Raw genomic sequence first — 20,231 nt, forward strand, 5'->3', positions numbered from 1 at the left:
AAATATAGAGCATTTCAAATTAGAAAACTGATCAAATACTCCAATATTTGAATAAAAAAGTATTTTTAAAATTCAAAAACACTCTATATCACTTCTATGTATCAGTCATGATGTTCATTGAATCAATAGACCGAAGATTGGACCTTTTTTGAGTGTTTTAAGCTCTTTCTATGCCCTTTTTAGTTATTTAGTTTAAGGTCAAATCCTGCTTCGACTCTCTGTTCAGGGCTGTATCTCAGCCCCCCCTTCTCCGATTTTCACCATTGAGACATCCTTCGAACCGTAGGAGCCAATAGAATTGCCTGGAATTGAAAGCTAGATGATTGACAGCACTATTAGCCAATAAAGCTCAAAAAGGTCCAGCTCTGAAATCTGATTTGCTGAGCTTCCAACCCTCCCAAGAATCCGAGGAGTGTCGGAGAGACACGAATCGAACGGATTCACACGGAGCACCAGCAGCTGGACAAACATGCGTTGGAAGTACGGAGATATTCCATTTTTTCGCTGAGATTCGACCAAAAGTAAGTACAATATTCGATGAAAGCTGTGTGACTTTTTGTGTTCGAAGCTGAATATCTCTGCGATGGTTTACCGGGGAGAGAAATGGAAACTATGTCCGTAATCTCCGTCAGGCGCTCGTGCTTTTTCATGCTGCATGTTCGTAGGTAGTACGTTGCTAACGGAGTGTAGCAGCCTTTTTCTCCGGTCTGTCCCAGTCATATCGAGTATGATTTATGATATTTTGTTATTTGTTTGCTTGGCTGATGGGAGATGTGTTTGTCTCATGTAGAAGTGACCTAGTTCATGTTGTTCCCAGGACGCTGAGGTTTCTGCAGAACTATAACATCACTATATTCGTTCTTCGTGGGTTCTCTGCCAGTTACTTTTAACACAAAACTCTCTAAGTTTTGATGTACTCTGCGTCCAAATGGGGGACCCTCGGGTGTATCTGGCTTAGAACTTGGCAGAGGTGCAAGAGGCAAGCTGAACAATCCTGAAACAAAAAGTAGAAAAACATTTGGTTTGTTATGTGTCACTCTGCTCAGGAACAGTTAGAAGACTGTTCCATGGAAGAAACAGTAGAAGGAAACCAAATCAAATACTCAGACAAAACCTGTATACACCCCACAATGTTATGAGAATGAAAAGAGTACACTCTTGAAAGAGTGATCTAGTATTGCACTTTCGTAAAGTTTGGTGACTCGGTAGACACAAATTTAGAAAACAATGGTCAAATTTAAAGCAGCAGAAGCTGAGATTTTTTTTACTTTTAGGCTCCAAAACACTGATTTCAACACTTCTCTTAAAGCCCCCTCCCACACTTGTAAACACCCGCGTCTTTCAAACTCCAGGCCTCCCATTATAATGTAGGCTTGTTATAAAAAATGTGTAGATTCCAAGACCAAGCTGAGATACCTGGGGGATGTCACAATTCTTGTCAGTCTTGACATAGCTCCTCCAGAGCCACATTAAACTCTTTTCAGTCATTTGGAGTAGCACAGACATTCGTGTCTTCTGTGTTTTTCTGTGTGCTGCAGCACCAGAGGCCAAAATAGACACAATTTGGGGTTACTCACTCTTTCATTTACTCACACGACAGCAATTAGCATCAAGTTCACCGTCAGGACATACAGAACAAGCTTTTTTTTTTTAAAGAAATCCTCAATTAGCGAAGGTTAGAGGATGCAAACATTTGGGTATCTAAAGTAAGCCTCTATAATATTGTGGTTAAAAGAAAACAATTCAGTCATGCTAGCAGCTCTGTGAGGCTGTACTTCATTTCAGTTAAATGCTAACATGCTCACACTGACAATACTAGAAAATGTCACTAGACATTTTGACAGTGTGGCTGCTGTTGCCCGAAGACGTTGCAATATACCGTATATACGCCAATATTACCAGTAGTATGATTGAGGTTCATTTGAGATATCGCTTCTCTCATTTCTGCATTTGAGATTCATACTCTTGGATTGAATCCATTTGTGATGGACAGTCTTGAACTTGAGAGCAGCTATTGCTTCATAGAAACACATGCGTGTGTGTCACTGTTTACCATGGTGATATGGGCAAATGACATACCTTTGGAAATAACGGAAGCTATCGCTCGACATATATCTAGAGCTATCGCTCCCACATAGTATGTAGGAATATTAAGATTATTGAAAGATGATAGTGAGGATGATGATGAAACTACATCTTAATTCTTAAAACTTCTTCCAGAAACTGTGACAAGAGAGACAAACCCTCAATTGACTACAAGGCCTGGATAAACTCACAGAGAAGAGACACCTCATCTGAGTGTCAATCCAAACCAATTTATGAGGTATAGATCCTCGGGAGGGCCGAGCCTACCAGGTTTTATGACAACAATCTACATTCCTCAGAAGCAAATAAGACACAGAGACACATCCAAATGTGAATAAAAGACGAAAAGAAACTTGTGTTCCAAACAAATGTTATATGTTAACATGTTTATTAATGTGAAAATATATGTGCTTTGACAGGTTGGGTTTTTCAATAAAATTCATGAGGTAGAACATGAAATAATGTGCTGTTGTATTGTTTTCAATGTAACACAGGTCAAAGATAATTTTCAAATCCCTGTTATCAGTTTTAATTTGAATGTAACATACCGTCCCACATTTTTCTGACTCTGGGTTGTACTTTTATCATCTCACAAGAGAAAAATACATCAGATCAAATCTATGAAACCACCACAAAATTATAAGAAAATATAATGTCACAAATCTACTGGAAGGAAATTCAAGTACTTCAGAGTTGTACTCATGGCTACTCTTGAATTCACAATACCACTGTGTGTCCCAGATGGGAGCTGGGTGATATACATTTGTGATATGAATTACTTTATACATCAAAAGATTAACTTATTATCATCAGTAGTTTGAGGCCGCCATTTTGAGACAGCCTCGACAGTAAAAAACAGAAAACACCTTCGACTTTCAAAGAGTTCAAATCTCACATTTTCCATGATGGAAGTTAGTTGTGTCGCTTTAAAAGATCTCTGTGAGTCTTTAGTCGTTGTCAGGATGTAAGAAGTCCTCAGTAGGAGCCTTAATTTGAGTGAGATATTGTTTCCATAAAAATGAAGTTTGACATTTATTTAGTAATAATTAAAATGATAATTGTTGACATTAGATTTTGATGATCATAATAGTTTTTCATGAATAACTTAATCTCATCATTTTGACATTTGACATTTCAGAATTTTGACAATTAAATTGATAGAGAAATGTACAGAAAAATGTAGACCTAAAATGATTAATCAGTTAGTCGCCTAAATAATTAATCAGCAACAATTCTTTTCTCCAGTTACAGTACTGCTTTTTGTAGTTTGAATATCTTTGTCGCACACTGTTGGACAAAATAAATTTGATGACGCTTTGAGCGCTTGGAAATTGTGGTTTACATTTTTCACTATTTTGTGACTGAATTTATAATGAAAATAATTGTTGTAGCCTTACAGAAATGAGAATGATACTGTAAATGGTTGTATTAGTCTGTCAACAATGTAGTGTTGGGCCCCTATTAACCTCCAACCCTCTGTTTATCATCATAATATGTGGCTCTGGATGTGGGGGAGCCTTTGGTGACAGAACGCTTCTTGGTCAGGTCAGACATCAGCGTTGCCGTTTCTCCCCAGGGAACTCAACAAATGTAGAAAGAGTTTACAAAGAGTTATTTATTGTGCTGCTGATTGAGTTCCCAGATCCCTGCATCTTTTTCTGGAGCTCTGGGAAAGTCCCGTCGACGAGGAGCATGTTCAGACCTACCTTTGGCTGGGGCGGAGCTACAAAGACAGAAGGAAGAGTCAGGACAGCAGGGCCTGTTATGAAATGGGGCTACCAATTGCACTACATGCCAGAAACATATAATGTGTACAGTGGTAAAGTTAACATATTAAAGGAATAGTTGGCCCTATTTTCGTGCCAAAAGTTGGGCTTTTTATTGTGAAAGGTAAGAACGTAATTAGTGAATATGGTATACGTTTCCTTTGTTTAGCTTTAAAGGTGTAATCAAAGTTTGCCGCCTTGGTTCAGTCTGAGGAGCCCCCATGTTGTTATACACTTAGTGTACATTTGGAGATGTACGCTCCACACAACTTGATTGGTTGATGCCTTTACATGCGATGCGAAAGAGACATGTTACTGTTGAAAATGAATGTTTCAGTGCCCCTGGTGGACACATTATGTAACTGTTTCAAAACATAGAAATGTATCTGTGATGATCTAAAGTTTACTCATAATATCAGCCATGCCAATTGTACAGTAAAGGTCCAACTTTATATACTTCTTATTCAGTGTCAGTGTATTTAGAGTCAGCAGAAACAGCTAACATACTTGCTGCATTTAAAGGTCGGATGGTGGTGGCCAAGGTGCTGAGTCGTGTGTATGCTGACATGATGCTGTACGGCCAGAGTATCGTCTACTATGAGCACTGTTTGTCGGTATCCAGAGAGCTGAAGGACAAGAGACTGGAGGGAGAGTATCTGGAAATCCTCAGCAGCCTCTACCTCTCGCTCAACACCGAAAGGTGAGTTTCTGCCTCTCCTTCCCTCTTGCTCTTATTCTCTATCCATCCCCTCCACAACGTCTTTGGTTTCAGACCAAAACAGTCTCAATTCTGGATTGCAGATCATCTCGTAAATCTCTGGACTGTACCAAGCAGAGCCTGAGGTTTTCTATTGATTTGGGCAAGAGAGAGGAAGAGTCAGAGACCTGGCTGCAGGTGGGACGCATCTATTTCCTCATCCAGGAGGACAAACTAGCTGACATGTACCTGCAGGTGAACACTTTTCAGTCACTGTTTTTTAAAAAGTCCCTGACAATCATGGTTTGTTTGACACGCTAATGTTCAATCAATATTGATCGACAATATGATTTGATAAATAGGCAGCAGTGAAGACAGCCCTGAGGATGAATAACCATCACTTCGCAATGAGTATCTACGAGGAGACAGGAGATGTTTACTTTGAAGGCTGCAGGAACCAAATGGCTTCATTGCCTTTTCTACAGGGTAAGAGGATGCAAAACAAAGCTGCAATGTCATGGTGCAGTATTTCCCATGATACACTCTGACACGTTTCATTTTGATTCCATTAAATGTTTTTCTTTGAAATCAGTAGAACTGTTTTTGCAGGATGGCAGTCTGCCATTTGCACGGAGAATCCAGGACATCCATTCAGAGTTGTTTGTTGAGTAAACTGACAGAGCTGTTAATGAACCAGGGAGAGCAGGAGGAGGCTCTGCATACGCAACACTGGCTGTTCACATCGCCGACAAAGCAGGTAGGCAGAGGTCAAGCGTAGCCAAGAATCTGTGCCTCATGATCACTTTTAACAATAAAGTAGAACTACTTTGTGAACACGGACCGTTGTTGTTTTTCCTCAGGTGTGCATGTGAATGAGAGGACAGCCTACCACCGGCTGGCTACAGTCTACTACAACCTGCAGCAGTACGAGTTGGTAGAAAACTACTACCTCAAGTCAGTGTCCCTCTGTCCGCCCGCCCTGCAGGAGGCTCGCTACTACACCAAGGTGTACTGCAGACTGGGAAATCTCACTCTACACAAACTGAAAGTACAGGAGCCGACTATATTTCTGTGTTTGCATTTGCATGAGCAAAGAGAATATATACATTATGTTTCTGAAATGAATGTACATATTATATGAATTATTATAAATAAACATCATTCGGAGTCATTTTGAGCTTCGAAAGATATGTTTGTGACGTGTTTTCCGTACTTATGCTTACGTACTTATGCTGACCCAGAGGCTCTCTATGTGGTGTACATGAAGCTGGCTGAGATCCAACCACATGCCCGATGCTCAGCTGTGCCGAGAATACAGAGACAGAGCTCAGAGTCCAAAGAGAGTTCTGGCTGGAGAGGAAGGTGCTGCTGTTGGAGAGGAGAACATGAAGGATGCAGTCATGGAGCCAGGCCAAAAGACGGACGAGGACTCTGGTGCTGATATGGAGTGTATGGAAAGTTTGCTGAAGACAAACTGCATTTTCACTTCACCTGAAAATGAAAAATGTGACGATAACTTGCTTCCAAGGACTGGTATAATTCACAGAGACACGGAGGATGGATGTCCAGACACTAATATTGGAGATAATCACAATAATCTTGATGCAGATGGCCCTCTTGTGGCGTCTGAGACAGAAACCATCACCAGTCAGTCTTACAGGGACAGTATTTTCACCGAGTCCTTTGATACAGCCAAGGAGCAGATCTCAGACTTCAGCAGCTCCACTGACACTTTACAAACTCACCTCAATCAAACAGATGGGAAAGACTTTGACACTAACTACCACACGCCCAGTCAGTTACCTGATAATCACAAAAGTGGCATCACAAGAGATTCTGATATTCAGGACGAACAAAACACCCTCTAAAGAAACGGATGTGCGTGCAGATCCAAGTAAAAAAGATGTCACTCTTGAGGACAATCGGTATGTTACTGACCGAACAGAGACTGTTGGCATAGACACTGATGAAGCTGAAAGTGTGGACGACTACACAGAGAAATGAGACGGTTAACAGGCGGGCTTCGATGACGTCTACACACAGTCTCTGAGTGGCACATTATGTTCTTCACTGACATTTCCTGCGTCTGGTCACATGTTTCTTGACCAGCACATTGACTCCAACGTTCCAGCCACATGGCACTTATTGTAGTAAAGATGACGTCAATAAATCAAGTTTTCAGAGGATTAGTGACTAAAGCACGTGCCTTTTTGTACAATACATTCTGTGGTTATTGCAGTTCACTGTGCCTGTTGTATATGTTTTCTAAATGTACGTTTTTGTATTTCTGGTAGATATGACCCAAACATAAAGAATGTTATTTTGATGGCCGAGTGTTTATTTGTGCTTTTGTTTATTTAAATATGGGAGAAACACATGGCCTTGAGATGCAAAGTACAACAACTGGAACAAATCAGAGCACAATCAATCAGAAAAAACCCTCTCCATGTTGAGGTGCATTTATCTGCCAGCAGTGCTACAGCCCAATTATCTTGGATCAAAGCCAGACAACATGAAGGAGGAAAGTGAAGATAAAAACACAGAGACGTGACTCAGGTCAGGGTTCGTCTGTTGCACAGGAACACCATCCAAAGTGAAAGCAAAGTGTATAATGAGCAGCGCCTCCACTTTTCAGTTGAGCCTTTCTACTCAGTGACTCACCAAAGAAATAAAACATATTCCTGTTTTGGCTTCTAGAATGTTTTCATATTTATGATACATTATCTGCACTCCACTCCCATTAGTTTGTATTTTGCATGTGTCCATATAAACAAACCACAGCTTTGAAGTGCTCTCGCTGACAAAATTAACATGAAGACATTACAATTCAAAATGTGAGCCGGTGGCAGAAGGCCCAGAGGGATCAATCCATCTGTGGACAGTCCTATCACAATCGTTTGTTTTTTTAACTGAGGGCGTTAACTTGTTGTGGTTCTTATAACGCACAACCTGCTGAGGAACAGAAATGAGCAGATAGTATCCCAGTAAGAAGATAAAAAGCCATCTTGAGATGGTGACAGCGCAAATGAAAGAAGTTGTCTTCAGCTATATTTGTCCCATATCTGGATAGAAATTGAAGAGTGAGGTGTTCAACAGGTACAACAACTATTTCAGCTTGTTGCTAAGGAACTAGCCTTGGGTCTGCATCAGGAAAACATGTTTTTTAATGTGACAAAAATTAGTCAGTGATGAAAAGCACAGTTTCTCACCTACTTCACATTAATATGAGGAGAACTATTAAGGGCGAGCAGCAGGAACGATCAAACATTCAACATGCAAATAATTAGGAACCCAAACAGCAAGGCCTGAGGACACAAGGAAACGAGGAAATCACAGCAGGACAAAATAAACAAAATAATCAGTCAACTGGAAATATAATTAGACACGTACCAGTCAGTGATGTACAGTATGTATGGAAAGAAACTTTATTAGATCAAACTCCTGTAGATACTATAACAGCATTAAACATTTTTGCAACAGCTGAGCAATAAAAAAAGACTTACAAAAGATTTATTTATGGCAAGCAACTTACTTGTAGACATAAATACCACAACCCCCCCCCCCCCCCCCATCCTAATACAGTTTACTTGATGGGATTACACATTACAACTGACATTCACTTACACACATTGCATACTTAGTATTCTAAAAACCAACCTTGAATTTAAATAAGTACTAGTCATGAATAAATATTAAGTATTTCATCAATGGGTGAGTGTACTGTTCTTTTTTTTTTTAAGAAAGATGTCATTAGTGATGTCTGTATGTATGTGCCCATGTAAGAAAGACATTTAGAGGTGAAGCATATAAAAATCTGAGTGACAACATGAACACTTTATAAGACACACACACAGAAATGTAAGTATCCTTCCCCTCCACAATAAGGAAAGTCAAATGTATAAATATGATAGTTCTAAAGTGCATCTGTCAAAGACTTGTCGAATGAAAAGTCATCAGCGGTCCCATCCTTTTTTAAAAAGGCTGACAAAACTAAAAATAGATATGTCTGAACGTGCAGCAGATATATTTAGCAAAAACTACCTACATACAAGCACAGCTTTTTTTATAGAACAGAAAAAAGAACTTGGTAACTGATTAAAAAAAAAAAAGATAAACATCTTCACATTGTCAAGAAGTGATACTCAGTTCTTTGCCATTTCAGTCTCCTCTTGTTTGTTCACACTTGGCTTTACAGAATATTTTATCTAAATCTTTTAAGCAAACTTGGCTGATATAAAAAGCACACAGTGGTGAATAAGTTCCTTCTCTCTGCTCGGGTTGGACGGTCTAGATCTTAGGCAGCTTGGGAGCACTGATCAGAGGGTTGGTCTCCTGCAGGAATCTCCGTCCGGCCTCCTTGTAGTCGTAAGTGCAGTTGTGAGTCTCTGCGTAGCGGTGGGTGCAACAGAAGTTGTGACCACACCTGGAAGATGTAAACAAACACATATTAAGGTACGTATGCAAAGATCTACAAACAACACTTATTACGGTGTGTTCGTTTTAGAGGACCTTGCAGTCATCAAATAAAAACATTCAGTTTCTCCATCAGCACACATCATCTGGCTATTCTGCAGAGTACAGATGGAGAGTTTACTCACTCATAGTCATGTAATGTATTTCATTTATAAGCACTAATATTGAGTGAATTACATTACTCCTTTAATCACAGAAGCATCAGTTAGTCTTCTGAACACTGTTGGGAGCTCTCCGTTACGCACTGTTGTGTCAGATTCTGGGTGTAACAAGACCCGGGAGAGGGAGGTGATCCAGATTCATGTCGAGGGTAGAAACTTTGACAATGTTAATAACTTGTGGCAGAACAAGCGCCGCACAGAGACATATTTCACATGGCCGAGAGACAAAACGATGAAACGGTAAGAAAAAAAAATTCTACTAAAAAACGGCTGCTTTGAGGACAGGAATGACAAATAGGGGGAGATGAAATTAGGAGTCAGCCAGCAGAGTGGGTGAGTGAGTACCGCTGGAAGCGCTGGAGGCTCTTTTACCTGCACTCGTAGCTGCTGGCCAGGCCAGTCTTCTTTCCACAGAGGAAGCAATGCTTTGAGCTCTTCTTCTTGCTGCCTGTGGGACCCTTGACTGGAGGTAGGTGGTATGTTGGAGTGCCTGAGAATAGAAGAAACATTTTCTATTATACACTTTACAGGATCCGGAGTGGAATATCTGATCGTGTAGTGAAGAAGTTTCTCTTAATCCACACATTGGTTCTCTTGGAGATTTTAGAAACATTTTTGCAACTTTTGCTTTCTTGAACTTTTCACAAACTTCAAATTTGAATAAGCTAGATCCATCGCAGTAATCACGACGCCATAAAAAGGTTAGATCAACTCACATAAGGGAGGAAAATTGCACTTCCCTCTTCTTACCAAAGCAGCTGTTTTCTTTAGCAGCTGTTAAAGGGCAAAACACCTGCTGTGAAATCAAACACTGGAGTGTGACCAGAAATGCAATGTGCTTTTAAGTCTCCCTGCACATTTTTTAAAAACCTGTCAAGTCTTCAGCATTTCACTTTTTTTGTCTAAGTTTCTTTATTATAATTTCAATACTTTCACAATTCATGCTTTACGCTTCATGTCACTGGATATCCACAGGAATAAACGGCCAGGAAATAGTCCCTCAAAAACAGCGTTCTCACTGTTACATTCATTCATTCTTTTTATCCAGGGTTTCTTTGTTACTATTGAAAATACATTTCAAGCGCGGTTTAGGACAAAGTGTGCAATTTAAAATATCTGTAGTCAATTGAACTAGATGTAAACAGCAGCAAAAGCCACTATTCTTGAAAAGGTCCAGATAATTGTTTGAAATGAGTTTCAGGACATTTTCAGGCTTTGTCACATGAACCATTACCAAGTCAGAATTTAGGAAAATACGTGAGTAAACAAACAGTTCATTTCTTAAGCCAAGGAACCCTGGTTTGTGTCAGCTTGTGCCTGTGATAACGGTGCCTGTGGGAGCATGCAGCGTGGCAGGTTTAGTGAGCCATGGGGATACAAGAACACAGATAAAACCGATGAAGGTACAGGAAGCTCACTGTCAAGCAGCTGGGCGTGGGATTGGATTTTGATTTGTTTCCTGCATTTTAATCTGCTGCCATACAGAGGGTTCAAATATATTCAGAACCAAGCACATTTTCCACATGATCTTGTTAAGTAGCTTGAATTTTATGAATATTAATTAAGGGTTGTCCCAATCCTAATCCGACTCATGTAATACGGGTCTGATAGGTACAGGGCAGCAGTGTTGGGACATCATGGAACTCAAACACTGACTGCGTTTTCTTTGTGCTGCTCTGCAGTTCAGTCACTGATGACAGAGGAAAAGGTTCCAATGCTGTAATGGAAAACAATGAAATGTTTTTCAAAACTGGAGCCCAATGTTTCTATGAACAATAGATCTGCAATACAGAACAGTCGGGACTTTCCAATTAATTTCCAAGGAAGTTTCCTTGAAAGAACTATGAGGTAGTAATTGTTATTTTAATAATGTATTTCTTATTGGAAACTATCCAACTGAACACAGTCTATATTTCCTCTATAATTAGTACCAAATTACACAGGTACTTCCAGGAAATTATTAGGAAATTACTGACGTGTAAAATAAAGCCTTACTAGCATAACTACATGTTTCAGTGCAGTTAGGGACGTTCCAATATTTCCGACACATTATCCAATGGTGACAAAGTGACGTTACAAAACAAAAATACAGAAAGGCCTCATTTACATATTGTGTGCATTCAGATTGTTATGACCGGACTGATCTTAGATGCATTTCATTTATTTTGCTCAACCTTGGTCACAAAAACAACTTATAAAACTCAAGAACAAGTATGAGGGAAAAGACTCTCTGGTCTGGTATGGCCTACAGGTGGCCAACACATCCCTGCAGTAAAGCATCCGGCGTTATCATTGAGAGGACTTTTTTTATTTTTTTTTATTTTTAAATCACACTGAAGTGGAATGTCCTGATCGAGGGAATCAGGAATGATGTCAAATATAGACCCTTGGGGAAATAATAGTCTGGAGCTCATGCATTCTCTCAGTGGAGGGATGACTCACTCTTCAGCACAACAACACAGTCAGGACAATAACAGAGAGGATCTAAGTCCGACTGTCCTTGAATGGCCTCTTCAGAGTCCAGACATGAACCCCACTGAAAATATATAGTTTATCAAGAATTCCCATATAATCTGCCAACACTCATGGTTATTCATGTGCAAGAATGAGGGAAAGAAGTGGAGGTGCGTAGAGTCGGTAAAGGCAACCAAGAGTGTCTCTAAAATGAATCTATTGAGGACTAAATTAATCTTTTTTGAATGACTCATGGAGGTGTGAACACTAGAGTCAGGGTTGTTGAATGTCAGCAGTCGATTCTTTGGCCATCATCAACAAATTCTCAGCCGTTGGGAAACACTGGAAACAAATCTCCAGTACTAGAGGACAATAGGAATACCTTGACTCAAAACATGATGTATATCTATCCTTATTTCTTTCTCTGGGAACAGTCTGAGCATGTTAGTGGTCGACATAAATATGCGAGTGTGCTTGTGTGTAGGCCTGGCGTCTTCTGTTTGTGCTGCTACTCCAGTTGAAGAAATAATGAATATTTAAAACCCTTGTGGTGCTTTGTTGGAGCGCTCACACAACATGCATTAAAGGCGTTCACATAACAGCATCCTCTCTGTATGCGACTGCACCTCAAGAACTGCATCTACGATCATTTTTAACAGTGACGGAAAAATCGTAAGGCCTTGGTGCTCCAAGTGAGAAGATAAAGACAATATATGGAACTAGAATCACAGACTCACAGCCAAGGAGAATGTGTGACACAACCTCTGGATGTTTGTGTGTCTCCCTTACCTATTCTCCCAAATGGTGTCATGACTCCAGCTGATGCAATAGGGGTGGTGGCCTGAGAAGATAAATGAAATATTCTTAGAGCAAATCAATGCAATCAGTGCTTTTTCTTGAAAAAATGATCAGTTAGAATCATCTATAAACAGTTAGAATCATCCATCATCATTTCACATTGTATCAATTGAACCTCACATACAGTCTACCTCACCGTGTCACATATGGGTTAATGTCTGATGAAGTGCAACTACAGCAGTTTAACAAAATATATAAACAAGAGAAGGAATGTTTGGGTATTCTGTTTTTTATCATATTATGTGCTTTGCTCTAGAAAAATAACAAAGCAATCTGAATCACTTTGACAAACCAGATTGAGGTCACTTCAGCCATTCAGTGAATGTCATATCAAGACAATGCTGTGACAATTATAGCATAAATAATAAAAAATAAATAAACTATGAATTGGGGATTAAAAGCTTTTCCACAAATCCAATCTGGGCAGCTAACGCCGACACCTCTCTGCACTCACCATGTAAGAGGCTGCTGCTCGGCGCAACGGTGACATTTGTCTTATCAGGTCATCTTGAAGGAGCCTGTTGGTCGGGATGGATGGCAGCCTGGAGCCATGGCTGCCCGGTCCTGAGGCCGTGGCAGGGGGCAATGCCAACGCAAGACTCTCTCCAAGGCCGTCCCGGCTGTTGATGCTGTCTGGAGCCCTTGCGGAGAGAGATGCCAAGAGTTCAGAGTTGTTCAGGGACCCAACTGGCTCCTTCCAGGCTTGGTTGGCCATCTTAGTGATGCCTCTCGCTTCCCTCTTGGAAATAAGCTCTGGTCTCTTGCCAGGTGACTCCACTTTAACACCACGAATGCTTGGCTGATGAGTGGACATGGTGGTGAAGGGGGGAGGGGATGTGCTGCCTGGCTTCACCTGTGCTGAGGATTGGGATTGAAGGTTGGGCAGTAAACAGGAGAGAGTGGAATCGAAAGCCAGAGGCAGCGGTCTGGTAGAAGTTGATGGTGTGGGGGAGACGGGCAATGGCGAGGGGGAGCCGATATGAAATGGTGTGGCGCGCTGCGTCCTATCACGTCTGCTGGTGAGAGTATCACTTGGCCCGAGTGTCCAGGTACCAAGTGGGGATGGGGAGAGCGGCAACTGGTGCGCAGCCCCAACCTCGAGCGACTGACGACCTCCCTCCGGCTGGGTGAACACGTCTAGACTCAGAGGGTCCAACAGTTCCCCAAACGGAGCTCCAGGCTGAGCTGGCACCATCAGTCCAGCAGCTTCTTCCAACAAACTCAGCCTTACAGCCTCCCCCGAAGGCTCAGCTGGGTCAAAGGTGGCCTCAGGTGGGCCCCTGATACACAGTGGAGGGAGCTGAGGGTACACACAGTCCCTCATCAACCTGGCGCTGCCGATGTCCAACCGGGACACTTTGGGAGGGGGCCGGATCTTCGCAAATGGTGGGCACGTCTCCCATGGCTCCTCTTCCTGAAGCATATAACAAGATGGCGACGGGAAAGCGGGAGGGGGTCGTCTCGGGATAGAAAAGTGGGCAGAGGTTGCGGCAGCAGAGAGCGGGAAGGGGTCCATGGATTCATGGTCTGTGATTGGAGGTAGTTGTACATTTGACTGCCAAGGCTGGTTTATCTGGGAGAGCGAGCGAAAGAGGCGATGGTGGTGTCGTGTGCTGGTCGGTCCTAGAGAGCCACCGCAGGGGTGTGGGCTGACGGGGGGGCGCGGTTTCACCTTAGCTGACTTCTTCGGCTGGAGGACACAGACAGAGACAGATTATACCGCGGCACCTTCGTAAATGTACTGTACATTTGCAGTATTTTTCCCATTCTGAAAATGTAAAAAAGGGCCAGTACAGTTTAATGTATTGAAAAGCTCTATTGTTTTAGAAACACATGCAAATGAGGGTTTGACGCAGTACATCTGCATTATGCAAAATGGTTGCAGGCTACCATTTTTAGTCTATGATTATGAAAAGCACGATTCCATGTGGTGCAAATATTCAACACCATTTGGTTCCTTATTTTATTGATAAAAAATACAGCCATGAAAAAAAAAGAAAAGGCGACAATGCCTGTTTTTCACAAGATGCCAATATTTAAAAATGTGAAAATGAATGTGTAGAGGCCACATTTGCACTCTCTGATAGGCTTTACAACTAACAGGTTTCTGTAATCCCAGTAGCTTCCAACCTTCTTGTTGAGGTTCATGTCCTCCATCTTGGCTTTGAGTAGCTTCATTTTGTTCATGGTGATGGAGTTCTCAAGGCTTTGCAGTGTAGTGGCAGAACACTCTCCATCCTCCTCCTCCTCCTCTGCACACACGTTGTACACCGAGCCACCGCTGGAAAACATGAAAACACTCTTACCAAGCTGTCGGCAGTCTCTTCAGCGGCCCTGCTCACTGAACTCGGCTGCCACAACCACCACTGATTAATCAATGTTAAGTACTCAACTCCACACTGGCTGTATAATTAGATAATTATACTAATTTATCCTGTTTGCTCCATTTGTGCTTAATACTCAGAACCTAATGCAGTAGCCTCTTTGTTGTTACTGTATGTTAAATGATTATGAACATGAGCAAACCCCTGGCCCAATTAATTTTAGGTGCATTGTTTCATTTGGACAGATAATATAATGATAGAATAACTGTGCTTTAAAACAACAAGGACATTTTGACAATATCCCAACCTCATGGATTCAGACAGAGGGGTCAGGGTGCCGTCTCCCCTGTCGACCACTCGGAAGAAGTTTAGCTGGTCATTTTCTCGATAGACCACAAACGTGACCTGCTTGTTGGCCGGGCTTCTCTCCCAACCCTCCTCCTTGGTGCTCTCCATCAGGTCAGTGACCTCTTTGATGGGATCATCAATAGTTACTAAAAAAGAAGAAGAGAGGGGGTTCTGTGGTTAAAACAGGAAAACCGTACATTTAATTTGATTATGTGTTTGGGAATTTACTTTGAAAATCAAACTTTTGATAAAAAGCAAAACTGCTCAAGTCCACTTCTTTGGTAGTTTCCTTACCTCTCCTGGTGTTAATTGGGCCTCCCCTCATAGCCAAGACCAGTTTCAAAGTGCAGCCCTCTGCAATACTGCAAACAAACTGATGATCAATAAAGGAGAATACGTGGAGAGTATTGTAATGCATTCCACAGTGTATGTAATTGTAATGGGAGAGAGGGAAATAAGTCCCATATTCACATCTAGGGTTAAATGCTTTACTTCTGAAGCAGAGGGGAGACGCTCTAATACAAAGTTTACAGCACTCAAAGCGTCAGAATGATTTCCAGATGAACTTAAGTGCATGACTGGTAATTCCACTGGAACAGTTGTTCCTGATGAGCAGATGTTTCATTGTCTACTGGACCTTCTCGCTTCTAAAACTCCTTGCTGCAGCTTGATAGGCGAGTCTAGCAAGATCTCACTAGAGGCCGTTCATGTGGAAAATTAAGTGACAAGCACCCAGAACAATATCACCATATGCAGCCAGAAGTGCACCGGAGGGTGAGAACTGCACCTCATAAACTGACAAGAGTGGAGGGACAAGCTCTCTGAATATGACCAGTGTGTCACTGTTCTCATCCGCCTCTACATCTCTGGCTCATTTACAATATGTTGAACTGAGTCACCAACACAGCCGAAAGGCTTTTAAAGTGCACATGTAAAATGACTCTGAATGTACGCGGGGTGAATTTAAACATATTGCTTGTAATGTGTCTTAACAAGCTCGTTGTCTGTGATTCTGCCTCCGTGTCAGTGCTCTGCAGGAGTAGATTTACCCGTAGTCGTGAAGACAGTGTTCATCATCCAGCTCCAGGTTGTTCCAGATAAGGTGTTGCTGGGCAACAGGGATACCTTTACAGACAGAGTAGAATACAGAAAACAAGCAAAGTTGACAAGGACCGGTTCATATTTCATAGACTAAGTTCACACATGACAGACAGGCACGATTGGACCGCTGCCAACAGAAGCATCCACACCACACTAAGGATGATTCATGTCTGCCCCCTAAAGACAGAACTATGTCATTGCTGAAAAATGGAAAATGACAGAACAGAAGCATTAATAATTTATACATTTTTTTACTTGTTGATGTGCTAGTGTTAACATAAAGACAGCTCATCTTGCAGCTAAAACTGATAAATACATGAGGTTGGTTAGACTACTATATGTCTACATCGTATCTAATATTATTGCAAAATAGACCAAAATAATAAGACTCCAGTTGAGGGATGACAGCCTAAAGGCTACCAACGCTCTGTAGAGCCACTCCTCGTAATGAGATGGAGTGTATTCACAGTCAGGAAGCTCTCTGTGCCCACGTAGTGAACTCACTGACCCGACGCTGGAGGTGAGCCAGTGTTAGTGAGGGAGCAGTGCTCTCCATCACAAACACACTTTGCTGGGTTGACACACCTCCTCACAGACAGAGCACAGAGTCCTTTCTTACCAAAAACTGAAAACAGCAGCAAAGAATGTAGATATGAAAGATCATCTTCATCTAATACATTTTTAAAAAAGCAACCTCAGAGGACAGCCTAGACGAAAATTAATGAATAAATGAGAACTAACGGATAATTAATTCAGATGAACTTGAACTGTAACTAAGAGTTTTCTTCCTATCAATTATTGGCATTTAAAAATAAATAAATAAATAAATAAATAAAAGTTACATTTAGCATAGTGAACAGCTCTGATCCTGAATGCCTACTGATGAAGTCAAAAGCACAAACAATATAAAACATTTAGAAGATACGAAACTGAATCCCAAGAGCAGTTAAACAGAGAGCAACTCACCTCACGAGATACTAAATGATCAAACAAAGGACTCCTCATATTCCTGGTCTATTAAATAACTGATAGTTTGCTGGCTCAATCAGTGCAATATCCTGACTTATAACATATGGACACTATTCCTCTAATAGCAGACTAAAACATGCAAACTACACTTTTGTGTGCTTTGTACCTTCCAGCCTCTGGATCTTTGCCTTGACTGAAATGACGGCCTCAAAGGGCAACACACGCAGCTCAAAACAGGTCCCAGTGAGGGTCTCTATGAAGAGCTCCATAGTGTCATAGAAAGGGAGCTTATAGTGAAAAGCTCCCATGCTGTCATCGTTAAAAAAGGGTGGCTCCTTCCTGTCGGTCATCTTGGCGGGCTGGGCGAGAGACTCTGGGTAGATTTGGTTAAATGGGAGGACTGGCCCAAGATGAAGGAGAGGGGGAGAGGCACAGCTCACAACTGCCACACATCATGCAGGACGACCACAGCTGTGAGGAGAAACAAAGGCATGGTATGATCATCAGAACTTTTCAAAAAGGTTTGATTAGTTTAAACATTCCCTGCAATCAAGAGTCTTAAACATACTGTATGTGAATCCCACAGGTCGAGAACATATTTATGATAGTCTATACACCGAAATTGGACATTTGCCAATCAGCTTAGTATTCACATAGCATTCACAACCTAATCTCTGATAGCCAAGTCATTCTTGATTGCACCCTTTTGACAGACTTTTTAATCAACCTATGTATCAACTGCATTTTTTAGGCAGGCATAAATAAATTTTTGGGTGGATGGAAATCTATTTGGGTGAACCACACATATATATATATACGTATATATACGTATAGATATATATATATAGATATATATATATATATATATATATATATATATATATATACACACACACACACACACACACACACACACACACACACACACATATATATATATATATATATATATATATATACACATATACATATATACATATACATATATACATATATATATATATATACACATATACATATATATATAATAAAATCTGTCAGCAAGACTGAAAATGTGCAATTATTTTAGAACAACGGCGTGTATCAGTGGCAGCAGACATGTGCAACCTTCTCATAAAAAATGTAGTGCAGCAGTTAAGTCCTTGGCCAAAACTCAAGGGGATCAGGTGTGTTACATAAGCCCATCAGAGGTATGAAGTGTCCTGTGCCTGAAGGCAGCCTTTGACAGATCACAGCTTGTGTCATTTGACTCAGCGTCTTACAAAAATGTCATCTGTACGAGAGGCGGGTTAGTCTAATCATGTCTTTATTTAATCTATAAAAAGAGGAGCTTTAGTTTACTTTGGTTTGTATGTGTGCAGAAACAACAGAAGAAAATAGGTTTTCAGTTGTTCTCCTTGAAACCCAAAATAATATATGGTAATATATATTCTGGTCCCTTTGTGTTTTGGAGCTACAGTTGACCACGAGCTGCTGTCTAGAGCACGTATTACACACAGACCTTTAAATTAAGATCTTTCCACTTTACCGGGGCCTGACAGGAGCTCAGGTAACCAGGCATGCCCACACAGGTGAATAACACTAAAGATGAACTGTCTCGCTGATTGACGGCTCGATAGCATACGAGGCCTGAGGTGTATCCATTCAGGGACTTAAGGGCTGTCAACAGGCCATTGTCTAAAGAAACGCTGAGGTTGTCATGTTACCGGCAACGCTATAACGTCATGCAGATGTAACGTTAACGGTAGTTGACTGCACCATCCCAGTAACAGCAGAAGACACACACCAGAGAAACTAGGTCAACGTTAGCTGCCTGAGATGAATGGAGATTAAACTCGCCTCAATACAACTCCAGCGGCTAACGTTAGCAAAGAAAAGGTCACACAAGTCACATTTATACCTACCAGTTTTCACAAGGCAGTTTAAATCCCTAGTTAACGTCAGCGTTTTATTATTAAAACCTGCTCACCAGTATCTTATGCAGTAAACACGGTCGTAAAACCCGTCTATCCGACGCTACTTGAGTTAGCTTTCGTTGCCATGTTAGCCAACAACTCAAACAATGGCTAACCTTTCTCAGTGGTGAGCTAGCAGGATGCTAGGCTACATCTGTCGGCTCCGGTCCTCTGCAGCAGTCCGGTGTAACGTTAGCTGTCGACTGTAACGTTGCAGCACTTCATCACAGTCACCCTAAATACTGCACACGGAACGAAGTAGACGGTCGACCGCTGTCGGTAGCCGTGGTCCGCTGGTCGGCGACATCATCGTACCTGTCAAAAAGCGGTCGAACAACACCTTTGTGATTTAATTTCGTTGACAGACAAAGGAACCAATCGGCGCCACGGATGGTGTAGTGGGCGGGACAACACGTTGTCCAATTGTTGACACGAGGGGTCAAAGGCGGACACGTTCACATCCTCCTAAATTTGGAATCAAATTGTGAAAAAATCATATTTTTCTGCCACAGTAGTCGTTATAATCGGAAATTATCACAGGCCTGAAAAAATAAAACACCATTAGTACAACTCACCGTACATCAGTTAATATTAAACTTTTGGCCGCCAATGATTGACTGTCTTTATATTCATTAAGAAGAAATGAATAGTGAATGTTAAAACACTTAAAATACACCATTAAAAACATATTTAAAAGCAAAGTTGAACCGTTTCTAATATGTCTGTTTTGAAATGGGAGCTAATTTGTGCCAGCAGAAACGTCTCAGTCCTATACACAAGACAAAAAAGGCTGTGAATGCCATGTTTAAGGCACAAACAGATACAATAAATTCACCTTATGACCCCAAAAAGTATGCATTCATAGTTTTGGAATCTTTTACTTATTAACCTTCCTTACTGTTGAGAAGGTTATAGAACGTTTAACAAACAGGGGGTTTCTCTTTAAATGCCAATAAGCTTAAATTGTTCCCTTTTTACTTTATTAATACCGACCTAGGCAAAATAACAAAAACCTCAATCATCCAAAAATTAAACAGAAA

The 20,231-nt window shown here is 41.2% G+C and overlaps 1 protein-coding gene and 1 pseudogene across 1 annotated transcript; one reads left to right on the plus strand and one right to left on the minus strand.

Annotated features, from left to right (window-relative positions):
• Nucleotides 1-483: 483 nt before the first annotated feature.
• LOC137877546 (uncharacterized) lies at nt 484-6,821 on the plus strand (annotated as a pseudogene).
• Nucleotides 6,822-8,120: 1,299 nt separating this feature from the next.
• On the minus strand, nt 8,121-19,539 carry zfand4 (zinc finger, AN1-type domain 4). Its single transcript, XM_068722239.1, has 10 exons — nt 19,308-19,539; nt 17,403-17,707; nt 16,216-16,291; nt 15,461-15,528; nt 15,126-15,312; nt 14,625-14,775; nt 12,949-14,184; nt 12,426-12,477; nt 9,555-9,672; nt 8,121-8,971 (listed from the first exon to the last, which is right to left on the minus strand). The coding sequence occupies exons 2-10, from the start codon at nt 17,584-17,586 to the stop codon at nt 8,836-8,838; spliced, it is 2,208 nt and encodes a 735-aa protein (XP_068578340.1). The 5' UTR covers nt 17,587-17,707; nt 19,308-19,539; the 3' UTR covers nt 8,121-8,835.
• Nucleotides 19,540-20,231: the final 692 nt, after the last annotated feature.

Source organism: Cebidichthys violaceus, unplaced genomic scaffold (genome assembly GCF_023349555.1).
Source record: "Cebidichthys violaceus isolate CVI_PGR_0920_01 unplaced genomic scaffold, fCebVio1.0.p SCAF_10, whole genome shotgun sequence".
Classification (NCBI taxonomy): Eukaryota; Metazoa; Chordata; class Actinopteri; order Perciformes; family Stichaeidae; genus Cebidichthys; species Cebidichthys violaceus.